This window comes from Prunus dulcis, chromosome 8 (genome assembly GCF_902201215.1).
Source record: "Prunus dulcis chromosome 8, ALMONDv2, whole genome shotgun sequence".
NCBI classification, from domain to species: domain Eukaryota; kingdom Viridiplantae; phylum Streptophyta; class Magnoliopsida; order Rosales; family Rosaceae; genus Prunus; species Prunus dulcis.
Window position 1 is genome coordinate 16907369 of NC_047657.1, and position 23801 is coordinate 16931169.

At 37.5% G+C, this 23801-nt stretch overlaps 6 protein-coding genes across 6 annotated transcripts; 2 read left to right on the forward strand and 4 right to left on the reverse strand.

Annotated features, from left to right (window-relative positions):
- Nucleotides 1-45: 45 nt before the first annotated feature.
- LOC117638706 (guanine nucleotide-binding protein-like NSN1) lies at nucleotides 46-3815 on the forward strand. Its single transcript, XM_034373799.1, has 9 exons — nucleotides 46-255; nucleotides 385-626; nucleotides 1051-1159; nucleotides 1288-1461; nucleotides 1573-1790; nucleotides 1942-2206; nucleotides 2420-2599; nucleotides 2718-2929; nucleotides 3283-3815. Exons 1-9 carry the CDS (start codon nucleotides 237-239, stop codon nucleotides 3619-3621), a joined length of 1758 nt encoding a protein of 585 aa, XP_034229690.1. The 5' UTR covers nucleotides 46-236; the 3' UTR covers nucleotides 3622-3815.
- Nucleotides 3816-4614: 799 nt separating this feature from the next.
- On the reverse strand, nucleotides 4615-6442 carry LOC117637378 (uncharacterized protein At4g13200, chloroplastic). Its single transcript, XM_034372255.1, has 3 exons — nucleotides 6146-6442; nucleotides 5493-5647; nucleotides 4615-5011 (listed from the first exon to the last, which is right to left on the reverse strand). Exons 1-3 carry the CDS (start codon nucleotides 6357-6359, stop codon nucleotides 4736-4738), a joined length of 645 nt encoding a protein of 214 aa, XP_034228146.1. The 5' UTR covers nucleotides 6360-6442; the 3' UTR covers nucleotides 4615-4735.
- A 1435-nt stretch (nucleotides 6443-7877) lies between these two features.
- LOC117636535 (putative vesicle-associated membrane protein 726) lies at nucleotides 7878-10899 on the forward strand. The gene is made up of 5 exons (XM_034371076.1): nucleotides 7878-8226; nucleotides 9466-9607; nucleotides 9703-9823; nucleotides 9911-9973; nucleotides 10457-10899. Exons 1-5 carry the CDS (start codon nucleotides 8037-8039, stop codon nucleotides 10598-10600), a joined length of 660 nt encoding a protein of 219 aa, XP_034226967.1. The 5' UTR covers nucleotides 7878-8036; the 3' UTR covers nucleotides 10601-10899.
- A 66-nt stretch (nucleotides 10900-10965) lies between these two features.
- Nucleotides 10966-12876, reverse strand: LOC117636534 (pantoate--beta-alanine ligase). The gene is made up of 4 exons (XM_034371075.1): nucleotides 12075-12876; nucleotides 11706-11819; nucleotides 11441-11572; nucleotides 10966-11235 (listed from the first exon to the last, which is right to left on the reverse strand). The coding sequence occupies exons 1-4, from the start codon at nucleotides 12669-12671 to the stop codon at nucleotides 11119-11121; spliced, it is 960 nt and encodes a 319-aa protein (XP_034226966.1). The 5' UTR covers nucleotides 12672-12876; the 3' UTR covers nucleotides 10966-11118.
- A 623-nt stretch (nucleotides 12877-13499) lies between these two features.
- LOC117637486 (protein SULFUR DEFICIENCY-INDUCED 1) lies at nucleotides 13500-16223 on the reverse strand. Its single transcript, XM_034372382.1, has 3 exons — nucleotides 15984-16223; nucleotides 14049-14417; nucleotides 13500-13964 (listed from the first exon to the last, which is right to left on the reverse strand). Exons 1-3 carry the CDS (start codon nucleotides 16095-16097, stop codon nucleotides 13563-13565), a joined length of 885 nt encoding a protein of 294 aa, XP_034228273.1. The 5' UTR covers nucleotides 16098-16223; the 3' UTR covers nucleotides 13500-13562.
- A 3017-nt stretch (nucleotides 16224-19240) lies between these two features.
- On the reverse strand, nucleotides 19241-23252 carry LOC117638074 (glycine-rich cell wall structural protein 1.8). Its single transcript, XM_034373165.1, has 8 exons — nucleotides 22925-23252; nucleotides 21569-21649; nucleotides 21378-21466; nucleotides 21187-21261; nucleotides 20921-21024; nucleotides 20687-20830; nucleotides 20498-20560; nucleotides 19241-20232 (listed from the first exon to the last, which is right to left on the reverse strand). Exons 1-8 carry the CDS (start codon nucleotides 23045-23047, stop codon nucleotides 19790-19792), a joined length of 1122 nt encoding a protein of 373 aa, XP_034229056.1. The 5' UTR covers nucleotides 23048-23252; the 3' UTR covers nucleotides 19241-19789.
- Nucleotides 23253-23801: the final 549 nt, after the last annotated feature.

A 23801-nucleotide genomic window follows, 5' to 3' on the forward strand; every position in this document is an offset into this window, starting at 1 on the left:
TTCCCAATATCACCAATATAATTTTCAAATTCCAGCTTTTTAGACCCATTAAGGAAACCTTTTGGGTCGGGCCAATCCGCAGCAACCCAAGTAGATAAACCCTAAACCGCATCAGAGGTCGTCTTCTTTCACTTCCAAAACCCTAAATTTCAAGTGCCTCCTCTTTCTCCTCTCTCAATAGCTATTCTCACTCCAGAAACTCCTGTAGCTGGGGTTCAATTCAAGAATAGCCGAAGATGGTGAAGAAGAGCAAAAGTAAGCGAAACTTTCATATCCATAATCTTAGTTTGAATGTAAAGTTCTTGTTTTTCATTACCTTTTTTTTTTTTTTTCTTTCTCAATTTCATTTTGGGAATTAATTGGAATTTGATTAATGGTTGGCAGAGAGTAAGAGTAAGAGAGTGACATTGAAGAAGAAGTACAAGGTCATAAGGAAGGTGAAGGAGCACCACAAGAAGAAGGCCAAGGAGGCCAAAAAGCTCGGCTTCAAGAACAAGAAGGTAGAGAAAGACCCAGGTATCCCTAATGACTGGCCCTTCAAGGAGCAGGAGCTTAAGGCCTTAGAAACTCGTCGTGCGCGTCATATCGAAGAAGTAGAGCAAAAGAAAGCTGCCCGCAAAGAAAGGGTATGGCTTCAGTTAATTTATCAAGCATTTGGTTTTCTTTCTGTGATTGATTTTTTTAAAATTTTGTGGGTAATAATTTATGAATTGGACGTTGGGGAGTTTCTGAGTAGTTTTTATAAGGATTACAAATATGTGCATTTAAGCTTGATAATATTACTAGCATATTGATGCATTGGTTACTGAGAATAAGTGAGTCTGCATTTTGAGCTTGTGTGCTCATAAGTTGCAAACTCTTCATGATAATTTAGAAAAAAGTACGTTTTTTAATGCGAATGAAGGGCGATGTTCAATTCCTAATGTATGTTTTGTTGGTACTATATGTTTGTTTTATTTGCACCTTCATCTTTTAGGTGCAACCACTTCCTGCTTTTATACACACTTTAAGTTATTTCTATCGGTAAAGAAACTTTTTATTTTAATTCAGGCCCAGAAGAGGAAGCTGGGGATCTTAGAGGATGAAGATCTCCCCAATTCGGATGAAGTGGCAGAGGAAAGGGGTACTGATGATTCCACTGGATTTGGCAATAATCGGGGTATGCTGTAACTTGATGTTTTTGGGAAGTTGTGTTATTTGGTGCCTGGTGGTTGAGCTTGAATTTATCACTACCTTTTCTATGTATTTCCTTTAAATGTTCTTAAAAATATTTTCCCTCATGTACAGATAGCTCAGATAGGGCTTTCTACAAGGAGTTGGTTAAAGTTATTGAAGCATCAGATGTCATTTTGGAGGTACTTGATGCTCGAGATCCCCTGGGTACCCGATGTATTGATATGGAAAAGATGGTGATGAAGTCGGGACCTAATAAGCATCTCGTGCTACTTCTAAACAAAATTGGTAATACATTGCTTGCTCTCCAGCTTCTTAAAATATTGATTTTGTACGGTCATTTGCTTTCTTGTATCTACACGTCAGCCTTTATTGATAGTAATGATTCTTGAATCACAGATCTCATCCCGCGAGAAGCTGCTGAGAAGTGGCTCAGTTATCTGAGGGAAGAGTTACCAGCTGTTGCCTTCAAGTGTAACACCCAAGAGCAAAGGTCAAACTTAGGGTGGAAATCCTCCTCAAAGAAATCAAAGCCAAGCAACCTTCTGCAGACGAGTGACTGCCTCGGAGCTGAAACTCTTCTTAAATTGTTGAAGAACTATTCAAGAAGCCATGAGGTATGTGTTTTTGGAATGATTTCCATAGATATATACGTGTGTGTGTCTATATCTTTCTACAATTATGGTTTCCGTTGCTGGAATATGAGTACAAGTTTGAATAATCCATCACATTTTTCCTGTTGTAAATGTGAGCCTTTATCTCTGGCAGATCAAGAAATCAATTACAGTGGGTGTTATTGGCCTACCTAATGTTGGCAAGAGTAGTCTCATTAATAGTTTGAAGAGAAGCCGTGTTGTCAATGTTGGTTCTACTCCAGGATTAACAAGATCGATGCAAGAAGTTCAGTTGGATAATAATGTCAAATTGTTGGACTGCCCTGGTGTTGTAATGCTTAGATCTAAGGAAAATGATGCCTCTATAGCTCTTCGAAATTGCAAAAGAATTGAGAAGCTAGAGGACCCAATTGCTCCAGGTACTTGCCCATTCTCCCATTCTTCATTTAAGCCTGTTAAGCTGCTTGAGTGCCTTCTGGTGCATATTGAAACTCTGTAGGTTTCTGCTTTACACATGCATTGAACTGTAGAATGCTTAGTGGATGGAATTGCATACGAAACTTATTTGCCTTGCCATCTTTCTGGAATTTTGTTTCAAACAAGATTTACTCACTTTGCCCTTTGTTGAACAGTAAAGGAAATTTTGAAGCTTTGCCCAGACAGACTGTTGGTAACTCTATACAAGCTCCCAAGCTTTGATTCAGTTGATGACTTTCTGCATAAGGTGGCTACGGTTAGGGGTAAGCTAAAAAAGGGTGGTATTGTAGATATCAGCGCTGCAGCAAGAATTGTTCTGCATGACTGGAATGAGGGTACGCATTTGCCTTCTTTCATGTAGTTGTCAAGTACAAGAACTCTGGGAAAAGTTAATTTGTGAAGAAAGTAAATGCTGACAGAGTTATCTGATGCTAAATGTTCAATGAATTTCAGGTAAAATTCCGTACTACACTATGCCCCCAGTTAGGAATCAAGAGGAACCTTCAGAGGCAAACATTGTTTCTCAGCTGGGCAAGGTGTTTAACATTGATGAAGTATACAATGCAGAATCTTCATTCATTGGAAGCCTTAAGTCTGTTAGTGATTTCCATCCTGTTGAAGTCCCTCCCAGTTGCCCACTCAATTTTGATGAAGATATTGTAGAGGTTTGTGATACCATATCAATTCTTTTTCTGTTACTCAGTTTTTTTGCCAAGAATAGGTGCTGCCTAACTCGCAAAATAAATTTACGTCAATGAAAACTGCTATTGAAGCTACTTTTCTATTGATTACTACTGTTTGTTTTTGGGTCTAAGTGTATGCAAAAATGGTTGGTAGCCCTCTTCATCTGATATCTTTTGGGAGTCAACGTATGGTCAATTGAACTGTCTGTGCATGTCCTTGAGAGATATGTTGAATAGTCTTTTATAGAAAGCCAACTGATTTCACATTTGATTTAAAACTTTGCGGAGGATTATCAATTTTGAATGTAAATTTATTTTACATTGTTGTGCACCAGAATGATGCGGGACAAGGACCATCAAGTCAAGGTGATGAAAGTCCTAGAGATATGGTTGATAAAGATGATGACCAGACCATGGCATGTGAAGAAGATGATGCAGGCAAGACCAAGGAAAAGAAAACTACTAAAACTGTCAGGCAAAATGAGAAATTGTATACAGCTGAAGGTATTCTCAATCCTAAGACAAAGAGAGCAGAGAAGAAGAAAAAGAAAAAGGCTAAAGCAGCCTCAGCCTCGGTGGACGCTATGGACGACGATGGAGACTATGACTTTAAAGTGGATTACAAAAACAAGGGATCCGCCATGGATGCTAGTGATGATGAACTGGAGGAATAGCCAGTACCATAAAACAGAACTGTATGAGATCAGAGGGGCTTCCAGATGCATAACAAGTTCAGTCTTGAGCTAGCCTGTTTTTTGCCCTTTTTAAATTTTTTATGTATGATTACTACTGGTCTTCGGATTTTTGGGACGGACGGATTTACATCTGCCTAATAATAGAAAAGCTTGATAATTATTTGCAAATTTAATCTGGATTTCAATTATAGCTGCAAATTTGATTTTAAATCAAACTTTTGCCATGTATCATAGAGTGGGAAGGAGGAGGAACATGGGATATACATTTATTTTCAAAAAAAGATAATTTATTTTCAAAAAAAGATAATTTATTTAAAGAGTATAGTCGGGCGGCTATTCTATTGACATATTTATGAAATGTAAACAGTAAAGCTGGTCGGCAATATAATTTATTTAAAAATATAATTTATTTAAAGGGTATAGTCGTACGGCTATACATGTCAAGTATAGTATAGCTGCGCAGTGATACTATTGATTTAGAATAATGCGGTTTATTTAAAGAGACTAGCCGACTGGCTATACGCGTTAAATATAATAATATATGTAAATAGTATAGCCGACTGGCTATTGGCTATACGCGTTAAATATAATAATATATGTAAATAGTATAGCCGCGCGGCGATACTATTTATGTATAGCCGGTCGGCTATACGCGTTATAATAATTAATATATGTAAAACGTATAGCCGGACGGCTATACTATTAAAAAAAAAGATAATTTATTTAAAGGGTATAGCCGCGCGGCTATACTATTAAAAAATATAACTTATAGAGAATAGCCGCGCGGCTCTACGCGTTGAATATAATAATAGATGTAAATAGTATAGCCGCGCGGCTATACTATTTATTTAAGAATAATATAACATATTTAAACAGGCTATTTTAAAAGATCAGTTATTTAAAGAGTAAAGCCGCCTTCACCATATGACACAGGTTTCTGCGAGTCCATAAAACAAATCTGACATAAATGAATTTGACAACCCAAGACTAACGGTAACTTATTATGAAATTTATAGGGAGTGTTCTACACTGCAATAAAAACCAACTGTGTTGGCTGGAAGCTGTAAGATATGCGAATACATGAAGATGGACATCATTCTTCAATTGGCACCCCAAAAATTGTGTCTTCATCGGCAGGACCTGGTTCATTCGCAGTTGCTGGGGAAGCTGGCCCAGACAATGAGGGTTGATTCACAGGAGTGACATTACTGGTGGTGGTCGGGGTTGTTGAAGTTAGTTGAGTAACGCCATTGGTGATTGTGACTGGTGTTATATGTTCCGCTGTAGGTTGTTTTGCGAGTCCTTGCACCTCTGCTGCCTCGCGCGCTGCTTTCTCTTTCGCTCTTTTGGCTCTTTCCAGTACATCTTCCTGTGTATAATCAACAAATTAAGCATACGCTTTTCAAGAACTAACAGGCGAAAGGCAACGGTCCATATATAGCGACTACACAGTCCACACCCAATCTAGAGCAACCAATAAGAGAACTATGTAGCCGATGATCCTACACAACAGTAATCTGGTGTCTTTGCATAATGATCTATTCTAAACTAAAGTGATTTAGAAATTACGTTGTGCCTACACATCAAGTATAGGATGAAAATTATCTAAATTTGATTTCGCTTTTAGCTTCAATCCATCAATTCTTGAACATGATCAGAGAGAAGGGAGACAACAAATTTGCAAAGCAGAACTGGAATGAAAAAAGAGGCCTTAGCTTATTTAGGCACTAAAAAGCAATTTATTTTATGGAAAAGGACAAGACCAAAACACATGTTTGACAAACTTATAAAGTTAGAAAACAAATTTAAAGGAAGTCTTCAGCAATGATTTCAATCCTGGCAATGCTTACCTGGAACTCTTCTACTTGCTTTTGTTGCTCAGCTTGCAGCCTACCAATTGTGCTCAAAAATTCACCAACACTGGACTCAATACGCTCATTTATGGCTTCTGCTAGAGCTTTCCCCAAGAAGAAGGCATCCAGAACACTCCTGCTATCACCATCACCTGCAACATTCAGTTCCTCAATTGTTTGCAATTGCCAAGCCAAAACTTCAATTTCTCCAGTAAAACTTGACAATTCCAGAAAAGGGTGAAGAAAACTTTTTATCTTTTTATCTTTCTTAAAACAGAATTAACTGCAAGATACAGTCTCTGTAACCTAATTTCTCCATAAGCGTTCCATTTACGCATATGAAAGTTGTTTAAAATCTATGGTTTTTCTCTCAAATAAAATTCATTCCGGAATACAAGAAGAAAATGAAGTCAATTGATACGCAGGTTAGATTAACCAATCCATAACCAAAAAATTATTATTCATCAATGAAATCTTAACACAAAGTAAACCAAATTAGCGCATCAAGGAATTAACAAAGCAACCCAAAAATTTGTTCTTTCTTCATTTGAAGAAGAACCCACCTCATATAATTCAACAAGGACACCGCAAACACAGAATTCATATATAAAAAGTTGAAGTTTGAGGACACAGAGAGATAAGAACAATACCAGAGCCAGGTCCGCTGCTACTACTGCAGTGCACTCTGCTTCTCTGAGACCCCTTCGTACCAAAAAGGCCAAAACTTCGGAGCTTGGGATCTGATGAGCATGGCTTGTGACCACTAACAGAGCTGGATGCATAGCAACAGCAGCTGGCTCTGGGTTTAGACAGCAGAGAAGAAACAGCTTGTGGGAAAGCTGAAGCTAAAACCCCACTAATCATTTTCGACTTTAGATTCTCAGATTCTGTCCCTTACTCTTTCTTCTCTGACCTTTTCTTGTCAGCTCTCAACTGCATAAAGATCTTTGGGGTTTGCTCCATGGCGGTACGTCTGGTTTGGGTTGGGGTCGGGTTCGGGTCCACCCACCTACCTGTACTAATGGGTTGGGTCCAAGTTTATATGAATGAGGTGGGCTAAAACTCAACATTGTGGTCCATTAAAACTATATATGGGGCGAGGTAAGAATTGTTGCAATTATATGCGACCTTTATCCCAAACATGACAGATTACAAATTAATGAAATCCTCAAAACAGAAAGTTAATTAATCTCTGTACTAGTAGAACATTTGTGATATTCATAATTTTGGGCTTGGTTGTTTATTTCTCTTTATTACAAATTAATGAAATCCTCAAAACAAAAAGTTAATTAATTTTTTTTCGAAATGGTACTCAACCGTGTATACAATAAGGCCAAAGAAAGAAGAAATTAAAAGGAAAATGGTAGCATACTACGTACGGAAATTTCAATCCATTGACAATGATTTATTTATTTCCCTAATTGTAAAAATTGGTAGTTTGATTGGTCACGCAACATTAGATTAGCATAGGGTTTATTATAATCAAACAAACATAGTAATATTTTTGTGACGTACGAGAGAATGGAAAAACTATATACTCATGTTCATATGGGACTGACTATATTCCTGTATCCACTCTGGCACCAGTACACACATATAGTATATAATAAGATGCACCTGTGAAACAAACAAAACAAGAGCTTCAAAAATTGAGCCGCACACCTAGTAATTTTCAATTCAGATTAGACACGACTGTATTTTTCTTATTAAGAGTCGAATTGTAATTGTGAGTATGAGATAAGTATTTTATCACTGAAGTTATAAATCTCGTGACTATTATTTTACATATTGAACATAACATATTTAAGTAGGTTTACTTCCGCTTTATAGGGCTACACAACAACAACAAAGATGTGCCGAAATAATGAACAAATTGAAGAGGGGAGGGGTTAATCTTAGATATGAATTGACAAATTAGTTGATAGGTCATATGGTTCCATTAAAATGCAGCATAGTTTGGTAGAACATCACTAGGATCTCAACTTACAAATATAACCACTTAATTAGGCAATAAGATAGTTCTTGGTGGAAAATGATAGGAACAGAATTTAGCAAACAAACATTTTAAAACTAAAATAAATAAATAATAATAATAATTAGAGAGAGAAATTAAGAAAGAAAATAATAATAAATAAATAAACCGTGTTGGATGAGGTACATTTGATTTGATTTGAACGAGTTTTGTGGTGTTCTAGAGAGGGGGGCCTGCGCGTCTCCTTGACTTTTGTAGAAAGAGTATTCAAATGTTTCATAAAATTCAAAATAAGACTGCAGTATGCTCAGGCTGCGTGGCATTTTCGTTATTTCCACTGAAGTTGGAGGGCAGCTTAGCAACCTCACAACAAAGACCCCTCGCTTCTCATCAAAGCAACAACCCCTCTCTCTCTCTCTCTCTCTCTCTCTCTCTCGCGATAAAACCACCGTGACTTTGAATCTCTCTCTGCAACAAAAAAACCCTCAAACCCTCCGCCCTCTCTTTCCCTCTCTCTAAATCGAAATCGAAAGCTTCTCTCCTAGGGTTAGGGTTTGGTGATCGAATCGATGGGGCAGCAATCGTTGATCTACAGCTTCGTGGCGCGTGGCACTGTGATTCTCGCAGAGTACACGGAATTCACTGGAAATTTCACCAGCATAGCTTCGCAGTGCCTCCAGAAACTACCTGCTACTAACAACAAGTTCACGTACAACTGCGACGGCCACACCTTCAACTACCTCGTCGATAATGGCTTCAGTAATTTATCTCTCTATCAGATCTCATCTAATTGATGTTTTAGTTTTTGGTCCGATCCACATCTTGATCGTGTGTTTGGTTTCCCTCTTTTGCTTGATTTGAATTGTTTCGGTGGTTTCTATGTTTAGTCATGCTATTTTTGGAGAATCGTTTGTTTTCAGCTTTCGATTCGTATAGATTTTGGTTCCTTCGGGACCATCCGATAAGATTCGTATTGATTTCCAAGCTCGTATCTGCTTTCGCATTTTTGTCGGGTTTTTTTTTCAAATCATTTAGTAGGCCGTTTGGTAGCTGAGAAATGATTTTTTATTTTTTAATCAGAAGCTAAAAAAATGTTTAGAATAAACTGAGATAAGCCATAGAATCGAAGTTTGCACAATGAAAAAGAAAAAGAAATGGTGAAAGTAAACTTCAAAACCTGTTATTTTTAGCTTGAAGTGTTTTGCTTAATTTTATTTTTAGTGTTGATTTGGTTTCTGAGATGAGAATAAAATGAATTCAACCATTGAACTTTGTTAAGAATATTAGTTTAACGAGGATAGGTGAATTGAGGGTTTTAATTTCCGGGATTGCAGTTACTAAAAACTATTCTAATCCAAATTATTTTCTTCCTGGATTTCTCGCAAATTTTCCTGAAGCCAAATGAGCATTTTGTTTCTCACTTGTTTTGTCTCATCAGGTTCCGTACTGCTTACCAGTTGTGAATTCTAATGTCTTGAGAATCTTTTGTTGTTTGTTTTCCGATGAATAAAAAAACTCAGCTGAAATGAGTAAGATTAAGGTATTTGATGAGCTCCTACATCGTTGTAGTAACCATAAGCTTTAAAAGATGTGAAAGAGATGGTTCATTTCATTCTCAGATCTCCATTAATGTTTTTCATTATTATAGGCATTTTTCTTAAATGAAAAGCAGAAAAATTATGGTCTTTGTTGTGAGCATTTATTATGTCATTGTAGTTAGTGACTGGAAGATTAATGTTTCACAATTTATCTACAACTTTGGTTTTTTCTTTTCCTTTTTTTTTTTTTGGTCTCCTCTTGTTTTATTGTTATTTAATTAGCAAATGAAGGGTCATTACTGTTTCTTTCTTGCTACCAAGATTGTCACAAGCTTACCAAAACAGAATTAGTGATTTAAAGACGTTGATCCTGGATTGATCTCGTTTTGCTAATCTCTTGGAACTTTGATACTTATATGAGCATAGTAGTGGAACTAACTTCACCCTTTGGATTCTACAGCATACTGTGTAGTTGCAGTTGAGGCTATTGGTAGACAAATTCCTATTGCTTTCCTTGAGCGAATCAAGGAGGATTTTACCGGTAGATATGGTGGAGGAAAAGCTGCAACAGCAGTAGCAAATAGTCTGAACAAGGAATTCGGGTAGCTGTTGTTTTATCTTTTCACTAATTGAACAAAAGTGTCATTCCTTTGCTATGAAGTATTCTAATGCCACAATTTGGGTTGCTATAATATAGGTCCAAACTGAAGGAGCATATGCAATATTGTGTTGATCACCCTGAGGAGATCAGCAAGCTTGCTAAAGTGAAAGCTCAGGTCTCAGAAGTCAAAGGAGTTATGATGGAAAATATTGAAAAGGTAAGGCCATGCTATGTCCTTTGTTGATTGTTTGTGATGTTTGGATGACTGGTGTAACATTATTTGACCGATGACGTTTTGTTGCAGGTTCTTGATCGTGGGGAGAAAATAGAGCTTCTGGTGGATAAAACAGAAAACCTTCGCTCACAGGTGAGGACTTCATGTCATTTTGTTTTACCCTGCAATGCTGCAAAAAGAGCAATGCCATCTGACACTAATTGGAATTTATTTGTGCCGGATTGAATTGGCTTGTTTATATCTAAAATTGTAAAATGTGTATGTCAATAGCCAATTTTTTTTATTTTTTTTTTGGGTCAACGAGAAATTCATTAGATAAGGAAATTATGGTAGATAGCCCAATGACATAGGATCACAAACACAATCCCATAACAAAAGGCCCAACCACACACAATAAACAATATCCAACAAAATAAAATGTGTATGTCAATAGCCAATTACTTGTACTGAAACTGAATCTTATTGGTTGGATGGAGCTTTCCTTTCGATTGGTATCAGTAACCCTTAATTGCTGTAGGCTTCGGTGTAGTTCTCTTTATCTGTGTCTGAATCATGCATTTGGATTTAGTTTGGTTTATTTTCTAATCTGCATCACTGACTGATGTGGTGATACAGGCACAAGATTTCAGGCAGCAAGGAACCCAGATGAGAAGGAAGATGTGGCTGCAGAACATGAAGATCAAGCTGATCGTTTTGGGAATCTTAATTGCTTTGATTCTCATCATTGTTCTATCTGTTTGCAATGGGTTCAAATGCTGATGCGAGAATCTTAATCAGGAGCCGGATGGAGCTCATCGTGCTGATTTCTACAAGCCGGTCCACGTACAATTATTTTTTGTTACACATCCTATTTTCTACTATAATTTGTATTGTAAGACAGTTTGTATAGCTTGTATTCGTGAATTCTTTCTATATTAGTCTCTTGGATGTGCGAATCGGTTTTTGGTTCCTTTTGTTCCATGGAACTTCTGTTGTATCACTGTTGTGAGTGATTTGGCAAACCACTGTGAGTGATTTTAGATTTGTTTTCAACAAATGGAAAGGGCATCTTCATACTAGTGTTGAATTTGCATGTTATGAATGAGCCTTCTAAACAACCTTGAAAACTCCAGTCACCCAAGAAGAAAAGAAAATTGCCCCAATCTTATGGCATTTCATTCGAAAATTGAAACCATGAGAGGGAAATGTCCCTTGAAAATAATGTATCAAGATGGCTTTTGCCAAAGAACCAAAAAAGGTGCAACTTTTGGTCATTCTATCTGTCGAGAACACAAGATTCATATGTTTATCTCCATGTTGTCTATCAGTCTGACTTTTCCAAACCAGGCAGCAACACAGAAAACAACAGGACTTCTGATCACTTTTGCTTGCTCCAAACTTTCTTGGTCTACAATCTGCCAGACAAAATGCACAAGAAATTGCAAAATTGTGAACTAATCTTCTTCTAGTTTCTGTTAAATTAGGGTTTTTTTGTTGTTGAAAAATTAAGCTACAAGTAAAGGTATTTTGACTACTGTAGATAATATCAATTAGTCTTAATCACTTTGTTGTTCTGTCTAAAAATCCAGAGTAAAACAAGGGAAGTTGTTCCATGCTCACCTCAGCATAATCAAGTCTTCCACCAGATTCATGTATTGCTTGTGTGACCAAGTCTCTCAACTCTTTACAATTAGTTTGGCCCTTTGCTGCAGCTAATCTAGCTCTTGACAATGACTTGCTTATAGATAGTGCCTGTCGATGGATCACAAATAAAGAACGAACTTATAAATTATAAAAACAGAAAACTGAATGTTCGAAAAAGAAACTGGAAGATGAGGAAGATTAACAAGGCATGTAGAGGGAGAGAGAGAGAGAGAGAGAGAACCTTCTCCCTTTCTTCAGGTGAGAGGCGCACATTGCGTGAACTCATTGCAAGCCCATCTTTCTCACGCACTATTTCAGAACCTATCACTCTAATGCCAAAATCAAGATCTCGAACCTGCACAAAATTCAAACATACAAATTCGAATAAATATCTCTCATAAATATTTCTTCTTCTTTCTAAAACTATTGGAGCAATTAAGTTTGATATAATTGATAGTCTAAATTAATCTAATTTAGACGAGGGGCTCGAAGTTGGGTGCAAAGAGACGGGCACCCTGGCCGGCCAACTGGCTTAACCTACGTCTGCTTTCGTGTTTCTAACTAGTAACCAAAACGGGGGAGGGCTGTAAAATTGTACAAGTTAACTTACCATCCGCTGAATAATCCGCCATTGCTGATAATCCTTCTTCCCAAACACAGCAACATCAGGCTCCACTATATTAAACAACTTGCTCACAACCGTAGCAACCCCTCTGAAAAAAACAGGCCTACTCTGCCCGCACATACCCTTCTCCAATCTCTCAACCCTCACCCAAGTCTCATGCCCCAACCCATTTTCCTCCACGCAAGAAACCACCCCATTGCCGCCATTTCCCACACGTGCGTCATCACTCGCACGTGCGGCTGCGTTTGCGTTTTTGCTGGTTCCATAGTCGTAGAGATTGTGAGGGTTGAAAACGACATCAACGCCGCCGGGAACGGCCATGAGCTTCTGGATATCGCCATGGAAATCAGATGGGTAGGTGGAGAGGTCTTCGGAGGGAGAGAACTGACCCGGGTTCACGTAGATCGAGACCACGATGAGGTCGGTGTGGTTGTGGGCTTCTCGGATGAGCGACACGTGGCCATCGTGGAGGTAGCCCATGGTGGGTACCAATCCTAGGGTCTTGCCTTGGGATCTCATGGCTCTTGACCATCTCCTCATCTGGTCCTTGTCTCTTATGATCTCTGGCTCTTTGGCTGCCATTGAAGAAAGAAAAAAAACTGGGATTTTGGGTTGGAGTGGAGAGAAATTGAGGTTTTGTGATGAATTCTTGAAGGAATGGTTTTTTTTGTAATGTTATGTCACTGTTTGAGAAGGAAAGTGAGGAGAGCTTCGTGTAATTCAAAAGAAGGCAAATGGCAGTCTGGCAGAAGAAGTGAGGCTCTCCAATATGTGGCGGGTTAGTTGGGTCGCGCCTTCCGACGCTGACCATAAGAATAAGGAGATTCCTTCTTCTTTTTTCTTTCTTTTTTTAAAATTTATAAAATAATTTTGGAACATGTAGTTTCGGCTAAATTTCACTTTTTTGTTCATATAGACCGTTACAATTTCAATCGTGTAGTTTACTAATTGTTGCAATTCAAGTTCAATGAATTTAAATTTAAAAAAATCTTTAATATTAACGAAATTACGTCGTCGTTTTTGAATTGAATCTCTTAAATAAGTTTTAGAAATCTAATCACGACAATTGAAACTAAAATGATCAAACTACAACTTTGCCCTATCTAGAAGGATTAAAATCATATATTCTTGGTATAGGCTGCATTTTCATCCATGCATTTGTGTTTTTTTTTCATATTGATTTTATTGTTGATGGTAGCAAGAGATAATTTCATTATTCCCAAATAGAACCAATAAATAATTGGTTCCCAATTCACTTTCTTCTTACTAACTTGGTTTTGTCCTACACAAATCATTTATGTACAAAGGGACCTTATTTCTTCCTCACACAACACAAATTTTTTGTGTTTCTTTTTTTTGGGGGGGGTGGCGCCCGGGCCTAAACACACAACCTATTTTAACACACCTACATATGAACAAAAGAAACACCATAAGAGGATTAGATTTTGGAGGAAAAAAATTCCCCCCAAAATATTAACATGCCACTTGATCTCTAAATTGAGAGATTTCTTCAAATATGGGGAGCCTCTTTGATCTAACTGGGCCCCGTTCATTCATCAACTGCTCAAGCCCGTTGACCAAATCATGATCTAGGCCCAATAGATCGAACGACTCAGGTAGAGGATGCATGGACCTCAGCTCCATTAGCAACTCCTCGGCTCGTTTCCTTGACCTGCTCTCATCAGAGCCCGGAAGTCTACTTTCCAACACATCTTCAAGGACCAAACGGGCGTCTTCGTACCGGCCCTGTTTGATCAGGCAAAGCCCCAAGTTACAGGCCTTGTTCGAGTCCGGGTCGATCATTTGGGCTTTCCGGTACACCACCTCCGCCATCATGAAGTTCCCCTTTTGCATATAGGCCCAGCCCAAATTGCCCTGTGAAGTTTAAATGCATCATGTTACAATGTTGGTTCTTAATATGGTAACCTAACATATTAGATATCTGATAATGTATCGTACCAGTAATCTCGAGGTCTCTTGAGTAACCGAAACTTGGAACTTCTTTCCGTGAGAGCGCGCGGTCTTGGTGGGTCTTCCATTGAAGGCAGCTCCTTGGTATATAAGCCTTAGCTTTCTCTTGAGCAAGTCAATTTGCTCCTCAATTTTGCCACATTTCTTGTACAAGTCAATGAGGACATTGTCAAGTGAGTCTTGGGCCTGTTTAGAGCAGAGGCCTCTGAAAGACTTGACAGCTTCAATGGCTTCTCCAGTTCTGTCCAGTTGCTTCATCACTACAGCCATGTCTTTTAGGGCACTGTCTACTCTGTCTCCTGCATTTATTGCCTTCCAAAACAAAACTATTGCAGCCTCTGGATCCTTTTCGACTAGCTGAAAATTGTTGTACAAAAAAAGTCGAAAACTGTGTTAGAGAAAATTCGAAAACATAGGGCAATCCGTGGGCCTCCAGAGGCCCATTAATAAATAATACGAAAACAAATAAAAAAAACAATGAAGAACTGTCATTCTCTGCATGTTGTTGACAAGTGGGCCAACACTAAATAGAAAGACTGCGTCATATATAAGCAATTTTTCTTTCTTTCTTTCTTTTTCCGCCCAAGGATTTAGATCCAACATCCACATGGTCGTGGCCCCCTCAGCTTTCATAACACTCTAATTTTCTTTTTCGATTTTTGTTAATTATTGCAAATGAGTCCTGTTTTTTGTTTAAATTTATTGGATTGTAAATAACATTTTCGTTATAATGTTGTTATTTACAATATTGTAAAGATAAGCAGAAGGAGGGAAAATGAGTGTTACTCTTTTCTTGATTTTTTCTTTTTAAAAGTACAAGCGATAATTTAAATTATAGGAAATAGTTTAAACTAGTATATATGTGTAAAGTATTAGAATATGCTTCTCCATAATTCATATCGTTGAAGTTGCGGAAAAGGTAGGCAAAAAGTAAATACTTTTATTTTGTAATGATACATCATTCATGCCTATCAACTTTGACGTTCAATAATATTCAGGCAATTAAGATCGTCCGCATTTGCAATAAGATGATTAAGTAAAGTGATTTGAATTTCTAAATTCTACCAACTTAATAATTTGAAGAAAATAATTGATAAATTAAGGTATTTAATTTTAACTACATTTTGTATTTAATTATGGCTAAAAAGTTCACGGTTGCATAGGTGAAGAGACATTATTGTGACCTAATTTAACTATATTTGAGACAATGAGATCCAACTTACCACTCAACCACGTATAACATATGATTATAAAAATATTTATAATTGAAAACAAATACATCCAATCACATTTAAAAAAAAAAAAAAAAGGAGTCGATTGCATGGTTGGCATAATCACTTGAATTTGGGAAAAATAAAAGTAGGTTTGAAGTTTGAACTTCACGTGCGAGCTCTATGGTTGGTTTCTTCACAACAAAACGACCCCTAAGTCAACCATTCATCAATCCATCTTAATAAGTTCAAGAACTTTCAATCCATAAATAGATACAAAGATTTTTGCTAAGCAATAATAATCCCCATGGCAATTGGAGGAAGAAGTAGGTTTAGATATAAGCTGGCCAAAGCCAATGAGCAATGCCAAAAAGGCACGCAAAACAAAGAGAGAGAGAGAGAGAGAGAGAGAGAGAGAGAGAGAGAGAGAGAGAAATATGGATCACATAGCAAATGTTTGGTTATAATTAGCAAGAAATGATATGCATGATTGCTCCCACACACTTGAATTACACAACGAATGCGATATGCGCAGGGCAGCCACAAGAAAACCCATCTGTCTATGGCATAAAATTAAGCATGCAATCTAAACTCACCACAAACAAATATATTATATATCATGCAAAAACAACTCATGGGATTTGTTTAAAATGAACCCAAAATCCCAAAAACCGAAACAAAACCAGAAAAAGTGAGGCAAAGGGAGACCAACCTGGGCATGTTTGGCCCTAACATAAGGGCTATCACCAGAAGGAACCTTGTGAATAACATGGTAGAGATCATCTTTCTTCCCCTTTGGGCTGCTCGTCTTGGAACTGCCTTCCATTATTCTCTTAATTTCTCTCTGCCTGCCTATCAAATTAATAATCTCTGTATTTGGCTCTAATAAATTATAAATTAAAATAAAATAAAGCAAATAAAATTGGAGCTGCTGGGTCTACACTCCCTGGAAAAGGAGAAAGAGAGAAGGAGGTCCAATTTATAGAAGCAATATCAAATTTATATTTTGAAAATTATTTGGGTTTTAGAAGATGAGCATGAACATTGTGCCAAATTACGGCTTCATTCATCTTTGTATGCTTGTGCTCACTCAGCTGCCAATCAGCTGCCCTGCAACGTGTCGGCCGGGACACGTGTCGCTCTGTGGTTTCACGTTTCTGGGATTCCATGCCCTCCTAGTATTATTGGGGATATCCCCTCATGACTTTTTTCGTTTCTGCTAACATGATTAAATAAACGAGGACCCTACGATGTGATTAAAATCATGGAGGCTGGGCCCCACAGAAGGTGGGCCATAGGGTTCTTGCCACTTAGTCAGATTATTTTTATTTACTCACGCAACCACTTGACAATAATTTGTGTCCTGTTGGTTTGGGATAATCGATCATGTAACTTTTTAAAAGAAGATCATTAGTAAAATTGAGCCCAACCTATGAACTATAGATGGGTTTGGTTTACCTAAAATAAACATAAATTCTTGCCTGTCTTATCTCAATTTTCAAGTGAATTCGGACAAGATTATGGTAGAAACTTTGTTAATAAAAAATATCATTCGTGCTTAATTTTGCGTACAATGTGACGTAAATTACAATAAAAAATAACCTAAGTAAGGTATATAAAAAGAGAACAACGAGAGTACTAGGTCAATTAGGATTTATATAGTGACCGTGTCATTTTTAATTCAATTTCGAATTTATTTACTTAAATGATTTAAAGTTTTAAAGATAAACTTTTAATTTTAATTACTATACATATCGACAAGTTGAACCATTCATTCTAAAGGGTGCTCTTGATTCTTGTGGCCAAGTTTTATTTTATGGTAACCTTAGATGTCACATGCCATCACTTTAGATAGAAAGTGACCATCGAGAAATGTCATCTCTTTTTTGGACAAAATTCATGTGAGAGAGAGAGAGAGAGAGAGAGAGAGAGAGAGTATAGCAGTTTTTGGGATTGATGAACCGAGATATTTTACCTAATCCATTGTTAATGTATGTCTACAATTAACTAAGCCAAATACATTTCATTCTACGTCTAGATTAAGAAATGAATAGGTGTTTTAGAAAAGAAAAAAGAAAAAAAAAAAGAAGAAGATTTAGAAGACGTCGGTTTGTAGTTCGTACGGCTGAACCTGACCCTTAAAGCAGATCGATACAGTTGAGGCATGTTTGAACCAGCTTGGATTATTGGGAGCTTGAGATTTCTTACCAGGAGGGAGCTAAGAAACAGCCCAAGGATGTGATACGTATCTTCTGAGCACTAAATTTTGTTGCTACTTTTAATAAGTTAAAAAAGATATCCATAGAAGCACTTTGAAAGTAAGCATGTAATGGCGTCATGGAAGTGGAAGAGAGTGTGTGCGCTGTGGCAAAAGATGAACCTGGACATGATTCATGGCCTTGTGAGGAAAAGTGCTTCCAAATAAGTTGATGTATATACAGAGTCAAAATTTAGGGTCAAAATTTTCATTGTTTGTTTCTTGTTCAACCCTGATACATCTATATCAGCACCCACTTATGGCATTTGATTGTTATGCTTGATTATATTTTGGAAACTTCCCATGGGAATAGAAATTAATAGAGTTGAACATTTCTTTGCATTGGGTTCAAACTTCAATCTCATTCAATGCGCGTATCGAGCAGAAGAAACGAAAGACAATATGGTTACGTTATTGATCTTAATGTAACGTAGTGTCCTTCCATCTTAAATGAATTACCTTTTTTTTAATGGCATAACCTTAATCTTCAAATGTTTATACTTAATTCAGAGCAGTGCTTGGTTGCTTCTATAAATAATCTAGAAATTAGGTAAACTAGGGACTAATTATATTGATGTGTAAGAGCTCAGAAAATATATTAACATATGGACACAAAGTAAGAAATGTAACTCCCACGGCCCTACCTATCTTGAATTTTTCTGTCAATCTTAATCATTATATATAAAATTGAAATGAGGTGTAACGTATGTTACGTAAGTCATACTAGTACTACCATGTGTTTGTAGTTTGTGTCTTTTCCTAGATGTGTCTACAAACACATGATTGTTATAACGGGGTTGTCTCCGCTAAACTCAAACCCGATTGGTGGTTGGTTCATTAAGGGCCAAAACAAAATGGTTAATATTCTTGCTTCTTGTTTGAAGTCTTTGTCTCCGCTAAACTCAAACCCAATCTAATACTTCAAATTACCTCAATTTATGGCTCTATTCTCGTTTATCATGTCATTAGTCTAATCCCCTGCCTAAAAATTAACTGTACCTTAAAACTTGTGAGTTAGTTAAAGTGATCATGAGAGTAGAAAAGTGAGTTAGAATTAGTCTTAAAACTTGCGGGTTAGTTCAAGTGATCATGACGAGTAGAAAAGTGGATTAGAATTAGGCTTAAGTGAGTGTTCAATCTGCTTCCGGAATAACCGTATTTCTCAATTAACGCTCTTTTAATTATTCGTTATCTATTTTAAACATTTTTTATTTAAAAATAAGATAGAAGTATGTATGTTTCAAATCTTAAAGGTGAGAAACAACTTTTAAGATGGTTGCAATTTTACAATTGAGTTGCATTTTAACAATAAATTCCCACCTGCCATGTGACAAATCAGCACCCAATCTGTACATGGATGGAGGAAAGAGAATGAAAAGTTTCATCTCGTACATGGATGGAACATCGTAGTCGACCACCAGCGAGCTTAGCTTTATCCCATAGTTTATCCGTGATAAGGTTCTTTTTACCTATTTCGGAAGCCCCGTTTAAACTTATTTGCAAAGGCAAACAACCACCAATTTACCAAAGGACAGATTTGCTGGCTTCTCATAACATTGGAAGACTCAAAGTGGATGTTGTCATTGTCCATTTTCGCAGGCAAGTTTGGAACGCGTCTCAACAATTAGGAGTTAGGGACAAACCTTAAACCAGCAAGAGACCAAGTCACCAAAGTTGCTGACTTTTCTACAAATAGAACAAATTTTGAAATATCACCAGAAACCAATGTGCCATATTTTTACATCATTTTCAAATCCCAATTGACCAACAGGAAGAGACAGCAAATGAAGGAAAGAAAAACGAAATTTAGTATGAAATGTTCCAGGATTGGTCTCTGTCCTGGTCATGTCACTTCTTCCCAAGTTAATACCTGGTCACTCCACATTTCCCCCTTTTTTTCCTACTTGCATTATACATTTGAAGAAAATGGGAGGAGAGTAATGGATTTTAAAGAAATAAAGATATATTGCAAGGAAGCTCTAGATACAATATTGGCAGAAACAAATGGTGAAAAGAATTACAGCAAATACTAAACCGAGCATTTTCTTCACTTGGCTAAATGCAAAACCCAAAAACAAGCCTGCCCATATCCACAAAATATAATGCAAGAGGCAAACATCAAAATAGAAACACTGTTAACAACGCCAAATATTGTAAGGCCACCGCATTTCACGCTATTGAAACAGTATTCTGATAAACCGCACCCTCATAGGCCAAAGGCATGCATGTAGCTGAAGCAAAAAATATCACCAACTTTAGATTTATGCTTGGTTTGCACCACCCCTCGTGCGCCCGCCCATCCGTCCTCGCCCACGGCCATACCCTCTTCCCCCTCCACCTCTGCCTCTTTCATAACCACCAGTACCAGCACCTCCTCTTTCATATCCTCCAGCACCTCCTCTTTCATATCCACCCGCACCTCCTCTTTCATACCCACCCGTACCTCCTCTTTCATACCCACCCGCACCTCTTTCATACCCACCAGCACCTCCTCTTTCATACCCACCAGCACCATTTCCTCTTTCATACCCACCAGCACCATTTCCTCTTTCATACCCACCAGCACCTCCTCTTTCATTCCCACCAGCACCTCCTCTTTCATAGCCACCAGCACCTCCTCTTTCATAGCCACCAGCACCACCCCTTTCATAACCACCCGCACCCCGTTCATAGCCACCAGCACCCCTTTCATAGCCACCAGCACCTATATGAATATCAAAGGCTTGAAACAATTAGTCCATAACAGCATACGCAACAAACACACACATGCACCATAACAAATTCATATCCAAAGTACACATCTTCAAGGGTAAAGTGTGTATGTCCCCAGATCAACCATTATATGGATACCATTCAACAATTGAATGCACACACAAAGACACCAAAGCTTAAGAAAAAAGGGGAAAACAAAAACAAAATGATCCAAGGGGGAATTTTCCTTGTATAGGCAATTAAAGAAGCAAACTTACCACGATTACCCCAACCTCTGACACGTCCTCCACCTCTTCCCCGGTTTGAATATCCACCATTATCTATCAGAAAAATGGTGCAAGTCAAGAGCAGCTTTATCTTAATGTAAACTATATATATAAGAACTTCATAAAACCATGATAAAGAAATAATACCGTAAAATAATTATGTGATTCCATTTATTGTACCTTGATAGTTTCCATAACCACCTTGATGGTTTCCATATCCACCTTGATAGTTACCATATCCACCTTGATAGTTGCCGTATCCTCCACCCCTGCCCCAATTCCGCCCTCTCCCTCTACCACGTCCACGACCTCGGCCATATGAATCTAAGAACCAAATCAATGAAACATATTAAAAGTTGAAAAGATGAACCATGCTTAAAAATGAGCTTTTTGATAAGTTGTCGTCAGCATCACCTTCATTGACAGCATTGTATGAAGCCCGCGCTTGTTTTGGTTGCTGCTGCTGTTGGTAATTGGGCTGTGACTTTGATTGTTCAGCAACATATGGAGCTTGATACCTACGGAAACGGGACATGCCAAAAAGATTAAAGTTAAAGGAACCAGAAAAAGAAGGAGAAATACTTTCCATAAGCTCAATATTATGCATATTTAGCAGAAGATTTTATACTTATCCATAAGAAGCAATCTTGGTAGAGTTCTTAAAATATTTCAGAACTTACCCAGGAGAGCTTGTGTTTAGCTCCTTGATTGATAATGTGATTGAAATCATTGAGACATGACGAGTCGTCTCCACACTGCAACATATATTAATACATGCACATTGAATCAGCAGAAAATAAAAATACAATACCCATAAAATATATCTATATATACAAAACTGGACAGTGAAATTTTACGATCAGAAACTTACGATTCAAGACCCTCTTCAATAGGTTCCCATACATCAGTTATGCTTACAGAGCTGATGGCAGTATCTTGATGCAACGAGGGAATCCTTTTCTGTTTAAAGACAGAAATAACTGGTTAGTTGTGCACTGATGAGAGAGGGAAGAGAGGGGGGGTGGATGGGATATGGAAGGAGATATGTTTCAGGATAACAACCTTTATAATTTCAGCAATGGCCACTGTCTTGCTGATTGCCTGTCCCATTGCTTTCAAGACAATCTCAATTACTTGCTTATCCTAAGGAAAAATGTCATAAACCATAAAACATCAGCTCATAAATTCAGATGGAAGGATAAAGGAATCACCAATACCACAAATACAAACAATTCAGACAAAATTTCATAAATAAGACACTTGTTCTATAACACTAGGATTTTGGGGTGAAATCTGTGAGAGAAAAAAAATGGGAGTAAGAGAGAAAGTTACCCTTAGAATTCCTAGAACATAACAAAAACAAAATAACAACAAACATACAAAGAGACCATAATAAGGAAAACTCAAGCTTAATATATTTCAAGCACAAAGTGGTATGATTTCTTGCCCATCCTCTGAATGGAAAACAATGATAATGATATGAGTATATTATGGAACATTCTTTATAATTTAACCATTATTCGTATCATGTCAACCCGTTCCAACGAAACAATACCAAACAAGTAATGCCCAAGAATCAGAGATATATACAGAATCCATAGAAAGACTGACACCCGGATCAAATACAGGGGTTAACCAAATATGGACTTTCGTCATAGTAAAGCCTTATATCTTCTGCAACCACAAGTTTAGAACATTGTTATTGCTTCTCAAAGCCCCGTTGAACTCACGGGTATAAATTGGTCTATATCTCAAATGACATAACATATGACATAACATATCACGCAAACATGTACATGAGACAACTGCTATAGAGTCCCAAAGCTTCGTATACCACTGATTGTTTGGTAAATTGAATTCTTGACACAAACATGGAAACTAAGACGTCCTCATTGAAGTTTACAGTCCAATTTTGATGTAAATAGTTTATCATTGGAATTCCTAAAGCACTAACACTGTCCGATTTTCCAGTCAAACCCTAACTGCTAGCATCTTTGTGAACCACACGAAGGCACAACTATGAAAGACCTTCGTCGTAAATACAACGAAAACTTAGCCAAGGCCATCAAAGGAAAAACCAACTAAATCTACATTATCCATGTGTCTTCCATAACAACAACCAGGAAACCCAAAAAGGAGTCTACAGAACATTCATATTATCACCTGAACATGATTTGCAATATGAACAACCAGGACCGGTGAAAACAACACACACAAAAGAAAATCGGTGAAAATCCCATCAATATCAGAAGCAAAAACGACCCAATAAACCAAACAGAGAAAAGCCATTACCAAAAAAACACATGCAAAAGCGAAACCACCCAGAAACGAAACAAACAATAGCAAAAACAAATAATGAATCAAAGCATCAAAATAAAAAAACTGGGAATGGAAGATCAAAGAGAGGAGGAGAAAAACCTGAAGCAGAGTGGTAGCGTAGCTGATGTAGTTTCTGATAGCACCTTGGGTAGTGATACGGATCTCGTTGACGTTGATGGGCACCGCGGTCTTCACCTTCTCGACCCTCTGGAACTTGTCCATGGCTTTTGGGTTTTGGATTTGGGAGAGCGAAGGTGTTGTTGGTCTGGAGATGAGAAAACCCTAAAACCCTAGAGGAAGGAGCGCGAGTGAGAGAAGAAGCGAGGAGAGGAGAGAGTGAGAAAATGAAGCGGTTAAAAAAGACGCGAAATTCGCCAAAAACCTAAAACCTCACACACCCAATCAAAACCCGTGCCCTTTTGTGCAGCGTATATAGCTCCAACCAACCCAATTGGATTTTCGCTGTTTTTATTTTTCGTGAGTCGTGACAGAATAAAAATTGATAGAAGTTACAGACCAACGCCCAGGATTGAGTAGCGTACGTGTTCCTGCTCACCATATGGCTCCACGTGTCACTCCAGTGTATTTCTTTGGGTTTTTTTTTTTCTTTTGCTGGTGGCCGAAATGGAAAAGAATTAGAAAAAAAAAAACCTAATAAGGAAATTATGTATGGTATTCATTACTGGTTACATGAATATTGGACTTTGACTAGTTCATCTATTTTAATTTTTTTTTAAAGAGAATTATTTATGTCGTTCTCGTCATTCAGGTATAGGTTATGCGACTACAAGCTTGCCTTTAATGGGCAACTGCTCATAAATACGCTTACATTATTGTTGAAGGAAATTTTAAAATATTGCAGAAATTCAATACTTTTGCGACATGACTCATTATCAGATGTCGCATCTATATAAAACATCTCTTATTATATTGGCATGTATTTTCTTTAATCCAACAACTGGTAATGAGTGCACCT

What these genes read in the sequence shown, in the direction of transcription:
- LOC117638706 (XM_034373799.1), top strand. An exon ending in TGGATTTGGCAATAATCGGG is followed by an intron (nt 1,160 to 1,287) that starts GTATGCTGTAAC and finishes CCTCATGTACAG; the next exon opens with ATAGCTCAGATAGGGCTTTC. An exon ending in TCTGCATGACTGGAATGAGG is followed by an intron (nt 2,600 to 2,717) that starts GTACGCATTTGC and finishes AATGAATTTCAG; the next exon opens with GTAAAATTCCGTACTACACT.
- LOC117637378 (XM_034372255.1), bottom strand. Translation starts at nt 6,359, where the DNA reads ATGATTAGTGGGGTTTTAGCTTCAGCTTTCCCACAAGCTGTTTCTTCT. An exon ending in TAGCAGCGGACCTGGCTCTG is followed by an intron (nt 5,648 to 6,145) that starts GTATTGTTCTTA and finishes TGAATGTTGCAG; the next exon opens with GTGATGGTGATAGCAGGAGT. An exon ending in AGCAAGTAGAAGAGTTCCAG is followed by an intron (nt 5,012 to 5,492) that starts GTAAGCATTGCC and finishes GATTATACACAG; the next exon opens with GAAGATGTACTGGAAAGAGC.
- LOC117636535 (XM_034371076.1), top strand. Translation starts at nt 8,037, where the DNA reads ATGGGGCAGCAATCGTTGATCTACAGCTTCGTGGCGCGTGGCACTGTG. An exon ending in AGTCTGAACAAGGAATTCGG is followed by an intron (nt 9,608 to 9,702) that starts GTAGCTGTTGTT and finishes GCTATAATATAG; the next exon opens with GTCCAAACTGAAGGAGCATA. An exon ending in CAGAAAACCTTCGCTCACAG is followed by an intron (nt 9,974 to 10,456) that starts GTGAGGACTTCA and finishes GTGGTGATACAG; the next exon opens with GCACAAGATTTCAGGCAGCA.
- LOC117636534 (XM_034371075.1), bottom strand. Translation starts at nt 12,671, where the DNA reads ATGGCAGCCAAAGAGCCAGAGATCATAAGAGACAAGGACCAGATGAGG. An exon ending in GGCGGATTATTCAGCGGATG is followed by an intron (nt 11,820 to 12,074) that starts GTAAGTTAACTT and finishes AATTTTGTGCAG; the next exon opens with GTTCGAGATCTTGATTTTGG. An exon ending in CACCTGAAGAAAGGGAGAAG is followed by an intron (nt 11,573 to 11,705) that starts GTTCTCTCTCTC and finishes ATCCATCGACAG; the next exon opens with GCACTATCTATAAGCAAGTC.
- LOC117637486 (XM_034372382.1), bottom strand. Translation starts at nt 16,097, where the DNA reads ATGGAAGGCAGTTCCAAGACGAGCAGCCCAAAGGGGAAGAAAGATGAT. An exon ending in TTAGGGCCAAACATGCCCAG is followed by an intron (nt 14,418 to 15,983) that starts GTTGGTCTCCCT and finishes AACAATTTTCAG; the next exon opens with CTAGTCGAAAAGGATCCAGA. An exon ending in AAGAGACCTCGAGATTACTG is followed by an intron (nt 13,965 to 14,048) that starts GTACGATACATT and finishes TAAACTTCACAG; the next exon opens with GGCAATTTGGGCTGGGCCTA.
- LOC117638074 (XM_034373165.1), bottom strand. Translation starts at nt 23,047, where the DNA reads ATGGACAAGTTCCAGAGGGTCGAGAAGGTGAAGACCGCGGTGCCCATC. An exon ending in CCATTGCTGAAATTATAAAG is followed by an intron (nt 21,467 to 21,568) that starts GTTGTTATCCTG and finishes GTCTTTAAACAG; the next exon opens with AAAAGGATTCCCTCGTTGCA. An exon ending in CAGAGGTTGGGGTAATCGTG is followed by an intron (nt 20,233 to 20,497) that starts GTAAGTTTGCTT and finishes ATATTCATATAG; the next exon opens with GTGCTGGTGGCTATGAAAGG.